This window comes from Pogoniulus pusillus, chromosome 6 (assembly GCF_015220805.1).
Source record: "Pogoniulus pusillus isolate bPogPus1 chromosome 6, bPogPus1.pri, whole genome shotgun sequence".
In the NCBI taxonomy this organism is placed as follows: Eukaryota; Metazoa; Chordata; class Aves; order Piciformes; family Lybiidae; genus Pogoniulus; species Pogoniulus pusillus.
Window position 1 is genome coordinate 47,923,883 of NC_087269.1, and position 20,533 is coordinate 47,944,415.

Genomic DNA, 20,533 nt, shown 5'->3' on the forward strand with positions numbered 1-20,533 from the left:
AAATTCTTTGTGGAGAAGACAAGTTATAGCATTTTTAGTTATGTTTCTTTTGGCAGTCAAGTATGTTCCTTTCTTAGTGTGAAGGGAGGAAAAAAAATATTAGCTTATGGTAAAGGACCATTTTAGATTTCTGGGTTTAGCATTTCTCTCTGCTTTGCCCACAGCTGCTGGCCCCAAAATACCAGACAATGCCTTTGACACTTGAGTAAGGCTTGCTTCAATTTTCTGACAAGTCTGTACCCTCCATGTAAACAACTTGGGTGTTACCCTATTTTTTTTGTCTGGAGATTACCTCTTTCTTTCTTTAGAAGGCGAGTATAACAAGTGTTATGAACACACTTGCAGGACATCTGATGTAAGTTATATGCATTACTCATACTCTCCAGAGACAATGAACACAGCATTTTTTAACTCTAGGTCAATAGTTTCAATGTGGTTGATGTCAGCTGCAAGCAGAGATGCATGATAGCTTTTCCACAAGCAAGAAATGATTTTGCTGCACAACCGTACTCCTACAGAATACTTTACAGATTTCCCTAACATAAGTTTATTACAAACAAGTCTCATGCACACCAAAACTTAAGCTTTGAAAAAGAAGAGAGTCATCTTTCAGGACTGGTTTCCTCACAACTAGTGATTCCTTCCAGTGGGCAAAACAGAGAGTGAAAAAGGTGCTATCACACATGCACTGCTCCTTACCCCATCAACCATGTGCCAGCACAAGTTCTGCAGGAGCTCTCTTTTAAAGTTCAAGAATACACATTTGTCTAACATTTTAGAAACAAAAATCTCTCCTCTCAGGAAAGAAAAAAACATGGAATCATAGCATCAACCAGCTTGGAAGATACCTCCAACATCATCCAGTCCAACCTAGCACACAGCCCTAACCAGTCCATTAGACCATGGCACTAAGTGCCTCATCCAGGCTTTTCTTGAACACCTCCAGGGACCATGACTCCACCACCTCCCTGGGCAGCCCCTTCCAATGCCAATCACTCTCTCTGCCAACAGCTTCCTCCTAACATCCAGCCTAGACCTCCCCCAACACAGCTTGGGACTGTGTCCCCTTCTGTTGCTGGGTGCCTGGCAGAAGAGACCAACCCCACCTGGCTGCAGCCTCCCTTCAGGTAGTTGTAGCCATCCATGAGGTCTGCCCTGAGCCTCCTCTTCTCCAGGCTAAACAGCCCCAGCTCCCTCAGCCTCTCCTCAAAGGATTGTGCTCCAGGCCCCTCACCACCTTCATTGCCCTTCTCTGGACATGTTCCAGCACCTCCATGTCTCTCTTGAATTGAGGGGCCGAGAACTGGACACAGCACTCAAGGTGTGGCCTGAGCAGTGCTGAGCACAGGGGCAGAATAACCTCCCTCGTCCTACTGGCCACCCGGCTACCGAGACAGGCCAGGATGCCATTGGCTCTGCTGCCCACCTGGGCACACTGCTGCCTCAGCTTCAGCCTACCATCTACCAGTACCCCCCAGACCCTTTCCTCCTGGCTGCTCTCAGCCACTCTGGCCCCAGCTTGTAGCACAGCTTAGGGATGCTGTGGCCAAAGTGCAGAACCCTGCACTTGGCCTTGTTAAAACTCATCCCACTGGCCTCTGCCCACCCATCCAGCCTGTCCAGGTCCCTCTCCAGGGCTCTCCTACCTTCCAACAGATCCACACCTGCTCCTAGCTTGGGGTCATCTGCAAACTTACTGATGCTGGACTCAATCCCCTCGTCCAGATCATCAATAAAGATACTGAACAGGACTGGGCCCAGCACTGATCCAGCCTAGTAGATATAGGAAATAAAGGTAAAAAAAAAAAAATTAAAGTGTCTTCTTCACGACCTGCATCTGAATCCCATCTTTAAATGATTTAATACAGGAAAAAGGTAAAACTCCCTTGGCAGCTTGTCACTCTCTTGTAACTCCCTTGTCACTTCTTCCAGCTACATAGATACCAGCACCCGTGCTGCCAACAGTGTTAAAAAGGAACTTGTAAAACCACAGAATGACAGAATGTCAGGGGCTGGAAGGGACCTCAAAAACTCCTTTAGTCCAACCCCTCTGCCAGAGCAAGATCACCTATACGAGATCACACAGGAACACAACCAGTCAGGTTTTGAAGATCTCCAGAGAGAGATAGTCCACAACACTCCTGGGCAACCTGTTCCAGCATTCTGTCACCCCCACAGTGAAAAAATTCCTTCTCATGTGACCAGGAAATTTCCTATGCCTCAATTTTCACCCACTGCCCCTTGTCCTGTCAGTGGGCATCATCAAGAGCCTGGCTCCATCCTCTTGGCACTTGCCCTTTACATATTTAGAAACTTTGATGATCTCACCCCTCAGCTCTCCAAGCTAAAGAACCCCAGCTCCCTCTTTCTCTCCTTGTGAGATGTTCCATTCCCTTCATCATCTTTGTGGCTCTCCACTGGACTCTCTCAAGCAGTTCTGTCTGTCTTGAACTGGCAGGCCCAGAACAGACACAGTACTCCAGATGCAGCCTCACCAGGGCAGAATAGAAGGGAAGGTGAACCTCCCTTGAGATATGCTAGTTCATTTTGATATGAACTCCAAGTTTACCAAAGAACAAATGCAATAGACCATAATTCATTAAGGCCATTGGACCTTCCTAATTCATGTTACTGCATCTAGGATACCAAGTAAACAACCTGTGAAGTAGGTGTTGTTACTGTGACAGAAAGCTTTGATGACCATTCTTCATTATATCACAATTCAAGCAGCCATATCTTGCTGCAGAAAAAGATGTTTTACCCAGCACAAAGTGGTACTACTCAGCAGTGCTTGTAGCACATTTCTGCAGTAATAAAAGATTTAGGTCTCCACAATCTAAGCATTGATCTAGGACTGTTACAGTATAGCAATCTCTTATCCTTCATCTCTTGCTTACGGAAAGCAAATTTGTGCTCAATTAGCTAAAAATTCTACACATGCTAGAAGATGAGCAGCATCAAAACTGCAAGTTTGTATGCAGCTCATCAAGAAATAAAATATTTTAACCTGTCTATCCCCTTATCCCCATTTCTAATATTTCTGGATTCGTAAGACAGAACTTCCCTCCACATAAACACAGTCAGTTTACTCAAAACAAACCTCATGTATTTGAGACCTGTTCATTCCCTTCTCTAGTATAGAATTTCCAGGCATCTTCTTCAGATATGTTAGACCTTCCTGTTCCCCAGATTCCCCTAGAAAAATCTCAGGCAGTTGCATCACCTTAACATAGCAGGTGATCTGAAGCCAGAGCCCGTACCTCACTAACAATTGAGCTATTTAATTCTTGAACTCTTACGCTACAAACATTTGGTCCTAGGCATCTTTTCTGTTACTCACTTTGTCAACCTACAATGCAACAGAGTAAATATTTTTTTCAGTGCCTAGTGAATTTTCTCTCTAAACATAGTTTCTGTTCTTTATCTTAGTCAAAACAAGAAAGCATTGAGTCAAGTAAGAAAATACTATCTGCCTATTTTGTGTTTAGAAACACAATAAGATATTTATCCTTTCTGTCTACACTGGGCAATGCCAACAGAGAGGCCACTTAGAAGTTTGTCATTTGGCTGTAAGAAGTTTAGTAATTCCACAACAAGATACATAATTTTTAAAACTTAAGGCAGGATAAAGCCAGTTGTCCTTGACCCCAAGTCATGGAGTGTCAGTCACCACTAAATATCTTAAATTTCCAGGCAGTTACATTATACATCAGTTGCCTGTACTGACAAATGTAATTTTCCTCCCAAAAAAACAGGAAAGATTTGAGAGCAGCACATCATCTCTGACACTGTTACATCTAATTACAACAGCACGTAAGTACCATTGTTATTATCTTGATTGGGTTAAGATATGCACCTGTACATAAACAGAAAAGTCACTGCTGGCAGAAAGATTGTTTTGGACTAACATCAGACTCAAGACTCCAAAGAGTTATTCAAACATAAGAACAGTTTCTCATCTGTACAGTAGAAATGAGTAGCAAAGGTCTTTCATTGGGAAAGGTTTCCTGTACCTACAATAGAAGATTTACAATAAAATGAGTTTACTTGATGAATGCTGGTGGCATATCCCTTTTCAGGATCTGGTCTTCTGTTGTCTGCACAGTCTCTTTTCCAACCTGCAGGAAAAGAAGTCATACTTCAGATTTGGAATTTCACTGTGAAGTCTATATGAAAAGAAATAGCAACAAAAAAAGAGAACTGATTTCTACTACGTGGAGCTCTTTTGACTACAGTTGCTGTTTCTCTTTCTGAAAAGACTGTTTACTGTGGTTAGTTTAATGCCATTGCTTCCTGACTGCACCTGTCAAACTCGAGACACAGTTTTCCCTTTTCCCACTCTCTTCCTGCCCAATAGAAACAATACCATTTGTTTCCTGCATTTTGTTGTACACAACTCCAGAACTCTGACAGCTTCCCTCTCTCCCTCCTAATCCCTTTGAGTCAGAAATCACTTTCAGAGTGAAAACACATTACCCCTATTTTGCCCTTCAACCTAGTCTATTAGAACACTTGAGTTACAGAGAATACACCTTACATCCACATTCACACTACTCTTTAGGCAGAAATAATGATGCAGAAGCTAATAAAGGAAAAAATAGAGTAAGACCTGGAGTTTGCTACACATTGGCTCTTATGTTATACAATAGAAGTCTTTATAATTGGTAGCTGGCTTTTTGAACTGTGAGATCACCAACTTGACAAAATATTTCCAGCTTCTTTGTTCACTGTATTTTCCAGCTGAATAAGCTATTCATAAAGGCATCACAAAGCAGAAGGTCTTTAACCCAGACACTAGTTTGTGTTAATAAGCTGCCAGGCCTATTCAAGCTAGACAAGATAGCTCTGAAATCCCTGATCAGTGGTGCTTAAAGATTTCCTGGGTTTTGACAGAGCCTGCAGTCTACCAGTATGCGGAGCACTTGCCACTTCTAATGCTCTATAGCCCTTCAACGAGCACCACTTCCTTGCACATTTGTACTGCTTGCCAAAAATCTGTCTCGTCCTAGTCTGGTCCTTTTCAGGGGGACTTTACAGAAGTAGAGTAGCCTAGCATTTTATTTGATTCACATAAAATAGCTTACCCTTTGTTTCCAGTCTGTTAGTACTAGACTCAAGTAATCACATATACTTAGAGGCAATGATGGAAGAGCAGAGAGGCTGTTACAAGCACTCAATTTTATGACAGGTTTCTGTCCCATGCTCATTGTAGGCTCACTAAGAGCCATGGTCCCTTCTAGTGCACAGCATTGCAGTTTTGCTTCAACACCCTGACTTGCTGGCAAAGCCTCAGAAGTACAGACGCAGCTCATAGAATCAACCAGGTTGGAAGAGACCTCCAGGATCATCCAGTTCAACCTATCCCCCAGCCCTGTCTGTCCTGTCTTCTGGGACAGTTACAAGATCCCGAACAAAGAAATGCCTGCTTTGTTCTAATTATTACCATTTTACTCATGAAGTCTGTTCTTCTTTGTACATTCATGAACATGATAAAGACGACAAAGAAAAGATGTGCAGGAACTTCTAATTACACTGTTCAGGCAGAAGGCTGTCACCAGGTGAAAGTGTGGAGTAACTTTCTTTCCAAAGAAGCATACCTTTGAGATTTCTCTTGTAGCCACACCACTCTGCATGTAGTCCAGTTGATTTAGAAAGCATTTGAGGATATACAGCTTTTTAAAAACACGGCAAGAAGAAAGTTTAGAAAGGGGGTTTCAGTTTGATCCTTGTTATTTTATACTGAAGTCAGGAAAAACCAAGCAAGAATTGTTCAAGTTACAATACATTGAGCATCACAAGTGAGTTACTTCTACAGATCATACAAAAAAGCATTTCTCCATTCAGCTTGGAACACACAAGTGTCTTCCTGTAAAAAGACACATTTCAACTCACTGCTCAAGCATTATCAACTAATTAGGGACAGATATCTAACACACACTGTAGTTACTTATACATGCACACACATGGACATTCTTTGCCAAGGCTAGCTAGTACCTTTAGCCTAAAAATGACAGTAAAAAAGTATTTGAATCCACTTACTCTTTTGAGAGGGACTTAGAATCTCAAAGCTGCCCTAAACTCCGAAGACATTTCAAAGTACATCACAGAACAAAAATTCATTCCTCTAGCATCTTCAGCACTATATAGCACACAGGCAGGACAAGACTTCAGGCAGCTTGCACAAGACCTCAGTTCTCAGTTAAGGTCTTCTAGAGGACTTTTTAAACCATATTTTAAGCACCAATACAGTACAGCTTCACTGAATCTAAAAATAAAACACTGTGTCTTGAAAGAAAGCATTTTCTATTTACATAGCTATTAACCTTCCCAGAAGCTGCTGTTTGCATTTGTAGCCAGCAATGGCACGAACAGAACAACCACACACTCTGCATATCACTGAACAAGCAAAGTTTCAAAACATGAAGGCACACTCGTGACTAACCCCAGAAGAGTTCTGTGGGTTTTCCTTTTTAACTTTGTGGTTAGAGGTATTTTTTGTTTGGTTTCTTACTTTGTTTTACTAAGTTCTGGTTTCTTCAGACTTAATTTTACATAGCCTTACTTTCAAACATGGGAGTGTAAAGTAAGGTAGAGACTGAATCAATTTTACCTTCTCCATATTCCAATACCAAGGCAATGAAGATTTATGAATTTAATTTCCTATACATTCTCCACTTCAGACAGGTGGCTTGTTGAACGTCATGGTAATACAGAACAGTTATCTGGGAAATACAAATTCAACAGCACACATGTAGAAAACACAGAATTCTTACTGCAGTTTCAGATGTTCTTACCTCCTAACAAAACCTTACCCTACCTTACTGGGAAACAGCATCCTCCATAGAACAAAAGTTTCTGCTTTTAAGTAATACTGAAGTGGCCTTTATTCATGGTTCCAAACAAACTGCACTGATTAGCACAGGAAAGAGACCAGAACTTCAACACTGTACCTGCCCAGAGCAGCACGGAGTATGGGAAGCTCTGAAGTGAAATTAAGCAAGACTGTTTCATCATTACAACTTCTCCCCATCCTATTAATTTCCATGATTCTTGGAATATTAGAGGCAAATCAATAATGCACTACTTCCCTGCTACTCAACATCAAGGAAGAGTCAGACAAACCTAGAAATTTAAAGGAAATGGGACACAAGCCAGAGGACATATGACCACTGAAAAGCCTTCTAAGAACACAGCTAGAAGAACCAGGAAGAGATAGATTTTCTGCTACTTTTCACTGTTAAGCTTGCTTGCAAGTGTAATGCACTCTTATCTGCCTCTAATTAGTAGAACAGAGTATTTCAAGCCTCCCACTGAAGACTATGTTCTCCATGGCAAAGCAAAAGGAAAACAACCAGTAAAGGAAGGTTAAAGGTAGCATACCCCTCTGAGAAGTGAGAATGGAGAACTAGAACCAGAGGAGGAGAAGACTGAGATGCAAAATAACTGTTTTGCCTCCGTCTTCACTGGCAAACTTGCTCCCCACCCCTCCCAACTAGGTGAGGACCAGCAGGGTAAAATCCCTCCCACTAAGTTAAGATCAGGTTCAGGGCCACCTGAGGAACCTCAGCATACATAAATCTATGGGACCTGATGAGATGCAGCACAGAGTTCTGAAGAAATTGACTAATATAGTTGCAAAGCCACACTCCACAATACACGGAGTCAAGTAAAGTCTCTGGTGACTGGAAACAGTTAAGAGAACCCTGGAAATAACCAACCTGTCAGCCTCACCTCTATGCCTGGGGTGATCATGGAACAGATCCTCCTGGAAGCTACACTGGAACACATTGAGGACAGCACGGTGATTTGAGACAGGCTACACGGCTTCACTAAGAGTAAGTCTGCCTGACTAATCTGATTGCTTTCTACAGGGGAGGTACTACATCAGTGAATAAGGGAAAGAAAATTGATGTCATCTATCTGGACTTGTGCAAAGCCTTTGAGGCAGTATTCTACAACAGCATTCTCTCTAAACTGGAGAGATATTAATTTGAGGGGCAGATAAGGAATTGTTTGAGTGATCACATCCAAAGCGTAGTTGTCAAAAGCTTTACATCCATATGGAGTCAGGAGACAGGTGGTATCCTTCAGGGGTCCCTACTGGAACCTGTGCTCTTCGCTGTCTTGCTGTCTACATCAAAGATAGGGTGCCACCTCAGCAAGTTTGCTGACGATACCAGCAGGACCTAGACAAACCACTTGGCACAACCACCACCTTGCCCTTTTTCTTGGCTTGCCGATTACAGCAAAGAACAGCTGTTCACTAACAAAAGGAAATAGTTCCAGCCTCTGTAGTTCTCCAAGAATATTCTTAAGACCCCAGAAACACCCAGTAATATTCAGTTCTCAGTGTCTAGAGTTTCCAAAGTACTGCACGTATCCTATAGAATAAAACAGGCAAATGCCTAAGAGCCCAAAGTTTATTTGGGAATAGTTTCATGTATCTGGGGTTTTTCAAACTAAGGCTCCCCTGAAGGCCTATATTCACAATAGCCATGTGACAGCTCACCAGATGCGATGATATTTTCCTTGCAATTTACAGGATTTCCTCAGCTAAAAAGCAATACAATCTTAAAAGAATTAGTTCTTCTGATGTTCCAGAAGCCAATTTAAAGCAACCCTCCGAGGTAGCAAGGAGCTCAGAACTATCCACGCGTGATCATCCAGTGAACACAGGCCTGTCTGTAATGTTAGCAGGACCCCAGGTTTGTTTGTTCCAAGAAATAAGCAACTGTAGGAGTTCTGCTCAATGTACCCAAGTGCCTACTATGCAAAGTGATCATATATAGTCACCTTACATTAAAACACTTGCTCTGCAAGCTTCAAGTAAGAATAGAGATATAATGGGAACATTAAATCTTGCACAAAAAAATTGTTTCATTAAATTATCTGCAGTTCCATGGAATTATCTGCAATTTCTTTCTCAATTACATTAGATGTCTGTCCTGAAAAATAAGCTTAAGTATTTGATACAGCTTCATGGTGACAACAGTTTATACACTGCATACCCATGTCTAGAATCCATGTCAAAACAGTTGCCAGTCCTCTCCCTGCACCCCATAGTTTAGGGAAGCATAACTGGCCTAGACTGCATGACTGTCCATCCATCAAGCAGAGCCAGAAATACGTGGAAGTTACACCAAATTTATACCTACTGCTTGCTCACATAGATGATCATTTCAGTCCAGACCTAAAAGTGCAACATGGCCCAAGCAAATTACATCTACGTGAAAGTATTTTGAAATCAGGTCACATGCTGAGGGGTCTTAATCACACATGACAATAGAAAACAAAAATATTGAAGTTAATGGTATGTAATTGTCTATCCTATATTCAAAGAGTTCATCCCACCTCACAAGGCTTGTCCACTGAAGATCTAAAAAGCAGGCCCTTTATCTCAAACTGAGTTCAGAGACAGTTTGTCTCAGTGGGTTCAGAGGCAGGAAGGACTTAGTAATTAATTCACAATTGTTCAGCTTTCCCTTTGTGAAACAAATAATTGAAGCTAAATCACATAGAAAGCTTTTGAAAAGGAGCTCTAGCAGCAAGAACTAAGCAAAACAGGACTTCACTGTTTACCTTCATTGTCCTTTGTCTTTATTTACGGTATCAAGTAGATCCATTGGCATTTCAGACTATTTCACTTTGCCGTTTTGGAAATAGCTGTTGTACTGAATGTTGTTTTATGACACCCTGACCCTTAGTTACAGTGTGGTCACATCAGCAAAACAGAGTTGCATACATTCTGGCAAGGTATGAAACTTTGCCAGATGCTTTGAGGTACACCATGAAATTTCTTGATCACATCTAAACTTGACAAGTCACCCAAAAATCATCATCAGCTGACAAACAGCTTTCAGTAAAGACAGAATCTTCTGCTTGTCTCTTCTGTTCAGTTTGCAACGTTGAAGTGTTTCTAGGAACAAAAAGTACAGGTTTGCAGGTCACAATCTAATCCATATTAGAAAAAAAAGTAACAAGGTACAGTTTTGTTTTAAACAAAATTTTGGTTTTCCTTCAAAGGAGGCATTCAACCAAGCAATTTTCAATTTCTTATTCCACTCTCACTTTGCTTTGAATTAAAAGTGTGATTGACATGTCACTTGCTAGTAGTGAGTTTAACACTAGTTGGGGAAGCTTTAAGTTTTCTACTTCTCCTCAGGTGAACAGGCCAGTGCAATCAAAGACCAAAAAGTAAGTCCAAAGATGCAGGCAACCGCATCCTGCTTCTATTTTAGGGCAAATGAACAATGCTCATATATCCCAGTGACACCAGTCAATGTGGCCACTTCTCCTTCAAGGGCTGAATTTAAAGAGGCTGCTGAAGCAAAGTCTATCCACTTTGCCTTTCTATTAATACGGAAGCAGTACACTCTTGCCTGGTTTTCTCATGATTACTCCAGAGACTACATTCCAGGCATAGCAGGGTATAATTTCAGTCATGTGGCCATAAGTCAAGTACATTAGAACGTCAGAGCCATCTGGTCCCTAATAGCAGCACACTGACCTAACCTGTCTACACTGGTGATTAAGACAAATTCAATTGCTTGAGGCTAAGTAAATTCATCCATCCAGTTAAAATACACATCTATGAAATTAGACCCACATGGAGACTAGAAAGCACTATTATTTGGGTACCAAAAGACTTTCATTCATGCTACTAATGTCTAACTTTGTCAGCAGGAGAGTTGAAGCTTGTGTGGCTCAGCTAACTAGAGGATATACAACTTATAGGAAACAAGAACACAGACCGAACCCTGAGTTCTTTTGATAAAAGAAAGTTTCTTCATCTAAACCAGTACTTGCAACTTCAAGATACTTTCAGACATTATAATTCCAGTCAAATATCCTAAGTCAGCTCTAACCCTTGAGCATATATAAAACACCTGGAAAAATAAAATACAGCAGTTATCTCTACAAATGAGATTCACAGTTGCAACTAACTACTTTTACTTTACTAGAAAGCGTGTCTCATATCAAGCTGCACACAGACCTCAAAAGCTCTTTCGGTTCATTTCCATGTACCCAGACCTGTGAGAATCACCATTACATTTCAGAGCACCTCTTAACCAATCCTGCTGCAAATGTATACATACCTGAGCACATTACTAGAAGATAATACCGTAGACACAAGTTCTCCTCTTACTCACACGTTCGTCCAAAAAAGCAAAGTACGTGGGACAGTTTTAAGGCTCAGCTTGACAAGGTGCTCAGACATCTCATTTATACTACACTATGACCTAGAAAGCTTGGGTCATGTGATCCTTGGGGTCCCTTCCAACCTGACATTCTGTGGCTCTGCTTTATGAGAAGGCCATTTGTACAAAAAGTAAGTGACCGCAGCCACCAGGAACCAGATTCATCCACAACCTCTTGCAATTTAGCTGGCTCTCACATGTACTGATCATCAGATTGATCAGAATCTGGATTCTGCTCCTTGGGACGAAGTCTTTGTACAGGCAAACAAAACCAGGCCTGCATAAGAACGGAAAGTTTAGCCTATGCTTTCCTCCTCCGAAACAGCTGCAATATGCAGCCCCTTTTGAACTCAGTAAAAGGTTTTAAAACAGCAGAGGAAGCAATTCAGTTGGAATAACTAAAGTTCCAGATGACAGCTTTTATCGGAGTCTCTGTCTGTCAGGGGTTTCAGACTGCTTTGCAACTGAAGAGCCGATACATAGAAAAAGGCTGTAAGAATAGAATGGGCAAGGAAGTGGATATGGACTTTCCTGGCTCAGCCTTTAATAAGCTTTCTGTTTTGATGCACCTGCTCCTTTCATTAGATAGTAACTATCTGATGAGAATTGAAGAAAAAATAAACCAAAACATTACACATACCACCACAAACCCCAAACAAATCAAAAGCAAGACAGACGAGAACAGTCATTACTGTTTGCCTTCATACAGTTACTTAAACTTGTGATCTATCCAGTACAGACCAGAACACTTCTCATCAATTCAGGAGTGACAGGAATAAGTGTTATTTAACCAATTCTGTGCCTACAGTTAAGAAATTAATTTCTGCAGCTGTTTCCTCATACAGTCTTTAGCTTATAAGCAGGGACAGGCTTGCATTTGTACTTCATGCAAAGACTCAGACACTAAGTTTAATACCACTGTACTTGACTAAACCCACACACAGGTCCAAGACACACTGTATGTTTGGCATAAAGAGAACTTATCCTCCGTGAAAGACCAGGTACATTTGCTACTCTGCAAATGTAACCACTGATGAAAAACGCAACACAGTTTTATTGCAAGATGTCTCTTCCAACAATTCTGAGCAAAACAGGAACAAGACATACAACTTTCCTACTGGAATAACTCACTGTTTTTTCCCTCCACTCTAGTGCAGAACTCTGACATGAATCGTCAGTTTCCTACCCTACCCATGAAGTCAGAGTACTGGGAAACTCTTCCAACACAGAAATGATTATTAACTACAAGTCAATATTAGCTGACAGTTTCAGTAATCATGGAAAGAGCTTTTTTCCCTTCTTGCCCCTTCCATCAGCCAGTGTTGTTATTTGTCACCCATAATTCATTAAGTAAATAAGTATTCTGAAACATCAGAAAAGTATTTGCTTCAGAATAAAAGATCTTTTGCTGAAGTGACTTGTCCAGCAGAGTTGAACAGAAAGTTGTGGTTCTTGTCTCAGAATGGGGGCAAGTACAAGTCGTACCTCAGTAGACTTGAATTATTTAGGCATACAATAGAAAGCTTTGCCCTCTGATTCTGTACCTGGGTTTTAATATTCTTATATAGCACTAGGGCCTGCAACTAGTAGGAACAAATTACACTGACTCCCACATGTTACGCCCACAGGGCTTTCCCCTCACAGTTCCCTTTTGAGCTGCTAAGACACTAGGGTCATGTTTTAAGGAGCTAACTACAGCTGAAATATTTGTAACTGAAAAGAAAATCCAACCTTGCCTTCAACATTTCATCTCTCTGTACAGCAAATAATCTTGTATCCCCAAAGTATCTTCTGAAATGCAGGCAGATGCAATAACCACTCCCTCTGTGGTGTGTTTCCACACTTCCACACAAATTGCTTCTTTAGACTCCAATTACATGACCTTATTTTGGGTTAATTCTCTTTTGCCTGTTATAAATATTAAGGAAGAAATTACACAATTAAGCATTTAGTGGAGATACTTTAAACAGTTACATAGTTACGGAAAAAGATACTTGACTCTTCAAATTGGGTAACAACAACGATCCTTGGTATGAGCTCCTTCCGGCTGCTGTGTTTAAAGATAATTCCTGTGAAATTATAACCTTTCTGGCCTCTAAGAACCACTGCTGCAGAAGCAAGTGCTGCATGCTGAAGAACTGCTTCCCAACATTCCACCGACTGATAGAATAGTATGTGTCACTAAAGGAAATAAATGACCACACCACATGAGGCAAACTAAAATACCCCAAACTAAGTTTCAGTCTAGTTTGCCAGTCTCACTTGCTTCACAGTCAGTGGAAAGACAGCAGAAGAAAATTTATATTACTAACAGTAAGTACTTGGTCTTCATATTTGTGGCGGATAAAACAGCCACTGAGACATAGTAAAACAATGGAGTCAGAAACAAGTGCTTGGCAACAGCACTTAAAAGCTTTACAGGAAATAGGGATAAAAAGACTAGCATCATTAGCTATGAGAAGCCACTATCAAAGTCAAGTATAACTGAAGACAAGCACTAACTAGGACACTCGTATGGAAAAATAATTGGCAAGAATGTTATTTAACTTCCTTATTTTAAGGATTCCAGCAGATCTGGAGCAATACTCAAGCACGTGCAACAACCAGTTCATTATTTCAGGCATCCTTTCCCATAACTAGCATCAATAGGGCTTGTTTGCTTACAGATCTTTAAAACCACTGCTTGGTTCTGCCCTACCAAACACTTGCTTCATCGATCCAAATTTTAACTAGATTGGGAAAGGGAAGACACCTGTAAGTTACCCCACTTGAATTCTGAAGTTACAGATTTAAGTGTAAAGCATATTGAACTATGTTTTATTTGGTTCATTGTTTTACTGAAGTCTATAACGGGAATTCCCTCCTAACAATCCCATACCACTATGTGGGGAAAAAAACACTTCATTTCAAAGCATAAAGCCAAGCTATATGATAAAGTTACAACAAGTCAGGAACAAAACACTAAACTTGACCCTTCATATAGGCTTAACTACTCCTTCACTGGTGCAATTAACTTATACAGCAGAAACCATAAGTTTTTTCAGAACAGGAACAGTATAGAGCATACTGCTGCCATATGGAACTTCTGTCCAACTGCCACCCTCTCCACAAAATTATCAGGGTTTATACCCAAAAAGCAAGACGCATGCAATTAGTAATGGACGCATTCACCATCTCTATGCACATGTAAAGGAACAGAGAACAGAAGATTCCTTTCAAAAACTGGTGGAAGGAATGAGCATAAATTAAGTCTCCAAATGTAGCAACAGGACAATGGCATTGCTCCATTCAAACCGGAAGCTGATTTATCACTTATGTAAGAGACCATTCCCAACAGATGAAAGCAAGAAGTTCACTATGCGTTCACAAAGTGGCTTTCTGTCCAACTAATCACTCTTCTCCCTGTCCCTCCCATGCACACACCTCAACTGGTTTTAGCCACTCTCAGAGCATACAGTTGCAGTTTCTACGATAGGGTAAATTATCCCCAAAGAAACTGCAGATTCATTTAAGTAGAATGCTCTCTATCAAAACAAGGCAATTATTTAAAACACACTCCACCACCAATCTATGTGCAGTAGAAACTTGCAGTAAGACCTAGAAACAGAAGGAAAACACTCAGAGATAATCTGGAATCTTCCAGTATTCTCATTTACTTGTCACTAACTTGAAGTTTTGTAAACTTAGATGAGCTGCTGTAACAAAACATTTCTTCCAGCTTAGAGATTTTTTCCACACAAAACACTGGAGATGGAGGCACAGACCTATATACATCCCATGACAACTTAGAGACATCAAGAAAAACAATTCAGAAAGTTACTACAGCCCCCTGAAAGCCATCTTCTGTGCTGTGCAGGAAAATCTTCAAGGAAAAAAGCTTACTTTTCCCCTGTCTTCTCCCTCCTTTTCCATGGTACATAAATACTGCAAACTATTTTTTGCCCTTAAAAAGGGAAAGCACTAAATGGTCCTCCACTCACCTCATGTACTCTGAGATATAGGCAAGTCAGCTATGCCAGAAAAAAACTTAGTCATGAGTAATCTGGTTTACTGCCCACTCCAAACATACTATGTAACACCTTTCAGAGCTCCATAATACATTTGACTTCTGCTGCTGCAATCATGACAAGGATTTTAAGGCAGGCTGCATTTTTCACAGATTTATATAGATGATTTCAAAGTTGGCAGCTTGCAAGAGTCAGTAAGACAGTTCAAACCCTGAGCAGAAAAAAAGCAGTTATTTCTGCAAAGCCCTGCAGCCTCAGACAACTTCAAGCCCATGTTATGCACTCGGAATATGCCTTTTGATTCAAGTGATTACTGCTGCTTCATCCAGTAGGGTGAGATAGGACAGCCACTGCAGCTACACTAAATTAACTCTTCCATAGTTTGAGATTTGTTTGATTTAAGTGTTCTGGCATGGAGTTTCACCTGATTTCAGATTAACCTGTGTGGTTTCAGTCATGCACAGAGTGGGCTTCAGCTGGTGTTGGTTTCAAAGGACTGACCTCGCAACTTTAGGAAGTAACAAAACTTTGACTTGAATGCCTGTTTGATCCAGTACCACAGGGTGTCATTCTCAGCAAGCACAATAATCTTACTCTAGACTGCATTTATTGACTTCTACAAGTAGTGCTTGGCCCTACTCTTCTTACAGGAAAGATCTGATAAATCATGACAAAACAGAATATTTATAAGCTAAGGAGACCCTCACAATTATTCTTGGTTGCTACTCACAACAACCATCAGTATAGTTTAATATGCCTCCAAATCTCAATAGGCAAACAACAGCACATCACATCATCCACCCAGAAAATATTAACAGCATAAAGCAAATTTTCCCCAGTTAAAAAAAAAACATGAAATAGAAATTGGGTGCACATAGACACTTATGAAACAGATTCAAACAGAAAGACAGCATCAGGGATGGAAAGGAAAGGCAGAAGCTGCATCATCCCCTAGACAAGGGCAGGGCTTTCAGAGCACATGTCCATTCTGAAATCTGCCACTTCATTTGTGAAGTATGACTTAAGATGCTTATGGTCACATCAGTGTCACTTTAGTCAGATGGCTCAAGCTAGATAAAAATGGACAGAAGAATGATCAGATATTTGGTTTCAGCTAAAGTGGTTCAGATATTTCAGGGCACTGACCAAGTTCAACAACCCAGCCTCTGAAAGGCAAACACCTCCTTGAGATGCTGATCCTGCTGCAATACTTAAATATATGCATTTCCCCAAGTCCCTTTGCAGGTTTCCCTACTTCAATTCTCATGCACGGAATTACTTGCCCATCTGTCAAACTCAGCAGCTTCACTCATGGTACTGCTGGCATCTGGTGAAGTAGCAGCTGCGTAGCAGCTCTGCCCAAAACAGTGGGAAGAAGTGACAAAAGCAGGCTATGCCTGCACGACAGAAAGCCAGAATCCATGCAAGTGAATGGAGTTTAAAATGTCCGAGAAGGATTTTTCCCCCTTTTTGGCAGTAATGCAACATTATTCTGAACATAAATGCTTACAAATTCACTGCTAGAAATTAAGCACTTACCAAGCTTCAAAACTACTGCCTTGACTATTTCCTCCTCCAACCAGTTCTCTTGCAGCATTAAACTACAAAAAATGCCAAAGACAGCTTCAGCCCTCCCATAAAAGGCACACTTCCACTCCAAATACCAGTCAACAAAAACGTTAACATCTTCAGTTAAAAAAGTCCAATTCAGTAAATTATTAGCTTTGTGCTATTAATCTGAGCACTCTCAAATTCTCAGCTCACATCAGACGTTATTTTTGTGTAAAAAATATTTCTGGCACTTCAGTGAAGTTTTAGCACGGGCAGCACACACCTTTTCACAGTTAAAAAACTTCCTTAAATTGCTTCAAAACAAATTGACTGTTGTTCTGCAAAAGCTCCCTCCAACAGAAGATTCAAGACGCAGCAGAATCAAACTGTCACACGTGGAGAACCACTACAGAATGAAGAATACAAAGACTTTGATGCTGACCAGAAGAAAGACTAACTTGTAAAGATTCAGTTCTCATTAACTTCAACAGTGACTTGGACTATACTTTACCTAGGATTACTTCAAAATTAGGTTCTGACAAGGAAATATTCCTATAATAGGTCTTCCTGGGTGTATAAAACATGCACTTTAAAAAAAAAACAAACCACAAAACTTACAGTGGCTTCAAGCAAACCTTACAACACAGCACACACATTTCTGACAAACACAGAAACATGCCAAGCAACAAACTGAAGAAAAAGTTCTCATAAAAATCTGTAGACAATTATCTAGGAGGCAGAGTCCCTTTTAACTTCTAACTCTCAATTTAAGACTCTCCTCTCTATCAACCTGTGTTTCATCTCATACATAGTGTATTGTTTTAACGCCATCTCAGCAATGTCTACAAAAACTTGACAGTAAAAAAAAGTGGCTCATTTCTCATTTCCTAGGCCATTTCCTCACACAGCACATAACCTAGGCCTTGCATAAGAATTGTTCTCCACATATCAAACTGCTACCAGCCATTAGTCACAAATGCAATAGTTAGAATACTGCACCTGGCAAACTGCAGAGCCCTCATCACAGGCCAGAAAGCTGGAGAATGGTCTATCTGCCTGCTGAATTTATCCCTTACTGAAAAATTCTCTGCTGCTCAGTACTTGCCATTGCAAACTTAGTACTTTTTACACTACATGAAGAAATCTGTCTGAGCAGACAGAAAGCAGCTACACTACAATACTGGTTACAGTGACAACTTCATCTTTGCTGTCACCTGTGAAGCCACCAGAAGGCTTATAATGAGGCAACATAGTTGTACAAACAATCCCGGTTCCTGTGAAAGAGTTTCACAAATTACCTTTATGACGCTCTAAAAAGCTAGCTCCAAATAAGAAACAGAGCTTTCAATCTGTGTTTTCTAACGTAGTCAAAGCTGTACTATAACAGATCAGGGCATCCTCCTTCTAAGCACCAACTCAGATTACACCACTCCTCTTTGCACCTTTTGTGAATTAACACAGAAAAACAATTCAACGCTTTGGTTTTCTTGTCTGCTAGCTAGAGAAAAGGAAAGGCTTCCAAAAGAGTTCAAAATGAAAGAAGACCTGGCATTTGCAAGCTGTAGAAAGAAGCTACCTCTGTTTCTGCAATTCTCCAATAAATGCTAATTTATCAAATGAGGTTTCTTTTGAGAATCAGAGATGGGAGGAAAAAATATATAGTCACACAGGCTAAGCTCAGAGAGACTAAGCACTGGTCTTCCTTTCAAGGAAAAGTATTTCACACACTCAGGCTTCACATCCTTACAGCTAATATACTTATTACATCAGTTCATTGCTACAGACCAATTGTTCTTCATAAAGAAGAGTTTCAGCTACCGTTTGCAAGAGCAACAAGTATTCCAGACAGAAAAGCCTGTAGAATTCATCGACTCGTGGGGACTAAGAGTTGTCTCTACACTGCAGAAAAATGAAAAACCTCAAAGTTACTGTAGCAGTAGCAATCACTACAGGCCAAAGTCTGATGAACACATCACATCGGCATGACAGCTTCTTATACCCACAGGCCTCATGATTTCACTGCGTTAATGTATCAGCTAACCATGACACTGTATTTTAACTGTATTTTAAAATGAAACAGCTACATAAAGTTTGCTGGCAAGGGATTCCACTTGCCACAAATTACTTAAGAATTCTACCAGATTCCAAGTGAACAAGTAACTTCTGATGTTCAAAAGTGAACTTAGACTGTCTGTAAATGAACATAGCAGAAATGCAAAGTATTATCAGGTAGTTTAATGAAATCCAGCTACTGACATTTTTCATGGTCTTCCAATATGAAATAACGTATCTCTGCCTTGCAACGGTTCACTACTCTTCTGATGCAACTGGGCTATAAAATTATTAATACAACTAAAACGCTTTAAATTTATTAGTCTTTTGCACTTCTCAGTCTGAAATAACTGTTTCAGATACTCAGATGTTAGAGACAAGCTGCAGAGCTACTCTCAAGGAACTGATAAACTCGCGCCGATTTTTGGCCACCTTTAGCTGCCCACAGGAAAACCCTAACACACACTTGAGACTGTTACAAACAGAACAAACTACAGCTGTGAACTTAGTCCAGGAACCATAACTTTGTTTATTCTCAGCTCACCAGTAATGAGCAGACAACCTTCACGGTTGCAAAAATTACTGTCAAATGCCCGATAGCTTTAGCCGACGCAGGGGGTGGTGAGAGTAGGTGTTTTGCTTTTTAAGGATAGGATGGTACCAAGTAAGGGTTTTCTCTCGCATACACTTAAAACGTAAGTTTCCAAGACAGCAAAAACCAAACAGCATATCAGAGACATCTATAAGGCATTTCTAGGCGCTCCCCGCACTGAGTGGATAGAACGGCATAAACAGTAATTGCCCTTTACTGCACTTCAACGCGATCGTGTCCCTCAAGGGGGGAAAAGGGAGACTTCTTCAGTCACAATGCCGGCCAACAGCTCTCTATTCCGGACAGCTTACTGCTCCGCAGCACGCTCGCCGCGCTCCTCAGCCGGCCAGGGCGGGAACAATCGAATGCGGCTTTCAGACAGGAGCCACAGAAAGCCTCTCAACTTAACCTCCTCCCACCCCCAGTCTCGTCACCCCAGACACGGTACCATCGGCAGCACCGCTGGGAAAGACACCCTCCTGACGGGCGCCTATGAGGCGGCCCACACACCTGTAGGCCGGGACGCGCGGGCTCCGCGGCCGCGGGATCCCGAAGTTGGCCGCGGCGACCGAAGTTACTCCCAGGAGGGGCGGAGGAGGCGGGTCGGCCGGCCACAGTTACTCACCCGCACCAAGTTGCTGACAGCGGCCTGCACGGCCGACACGGGGGCGGTGAGGTCCGGAATGGCCTTGCCGTCTACCTCCCCCTCCTCGTGCATGATGACCAGGTGGGAGATCTGCTGGGCCACAGGCTCCAGGATGCTCTCGATGGTGCGCGTGTGAAAGACGGGCATGGCGGCGGCGGGGCTGGGGCCCGAACTCCACACAAACTCCCAACAAACTCTGTCCTTGCGCGATGGCGCCCCACAGGGAAAACCGCAGCCTCCGCACAAGACGACAGAAGAGGAAAACAATTCCTCGACTCTCAACCGACCACAGTAGCCTAGAGAAACAACTCCCAGTTCACAGGCTCGCAGCAGCAGGACTCGAACTCGTACTTCTGCTGAACACTGGCAGCACCCACCCGCACTGGCACCGCGCTTCAGCCAGGAGGCGGCTTTTCAACCACCACAACCTACCCCTTCCACAGCTTCCCGCCTCCTTGGCCGCCCTCTCCCAATGGCCGAGCTGCCA

At 41.6% G+C, this 20,533-nt stretch overlaps 1 protein-coding gene across 2 annotated transcripts in view; it reads right to left on the reverse strand.

The window, feature by feature from the left end:
- The window catches only part of VCL (vinculin), a 56,277-nt gene extending 35,747 nt beyond the window's left edge, over window positions 1–20,530 (reverse strand). The window contains exons 1-2 of one of the 2 annotated variants that reach the window (XM_064145540.1): window positions 20,026–20,530; window positions 4,048–4,118 (exon numbers count right to left, since the gene is read on the reverse strand). In XM_064145540.1, coding sequence (XP_064001610.1) covers window positions 4,048–4,118; window positions 20,026–20,193 — 239 coding nt within the window. In that variant the 5' untranslated portion in view covers window positions 20,194–20,530. The remainder of the gene's footprint in view (window positions 1–4,047; window positions 4,119–20,025) is intronic. The other variant, XM_064145539.1, reaches the window with a different exon arrangement.
- Between the last annotated feature and the right edge of the window lie 3 nt (window positions 20,531–20,533).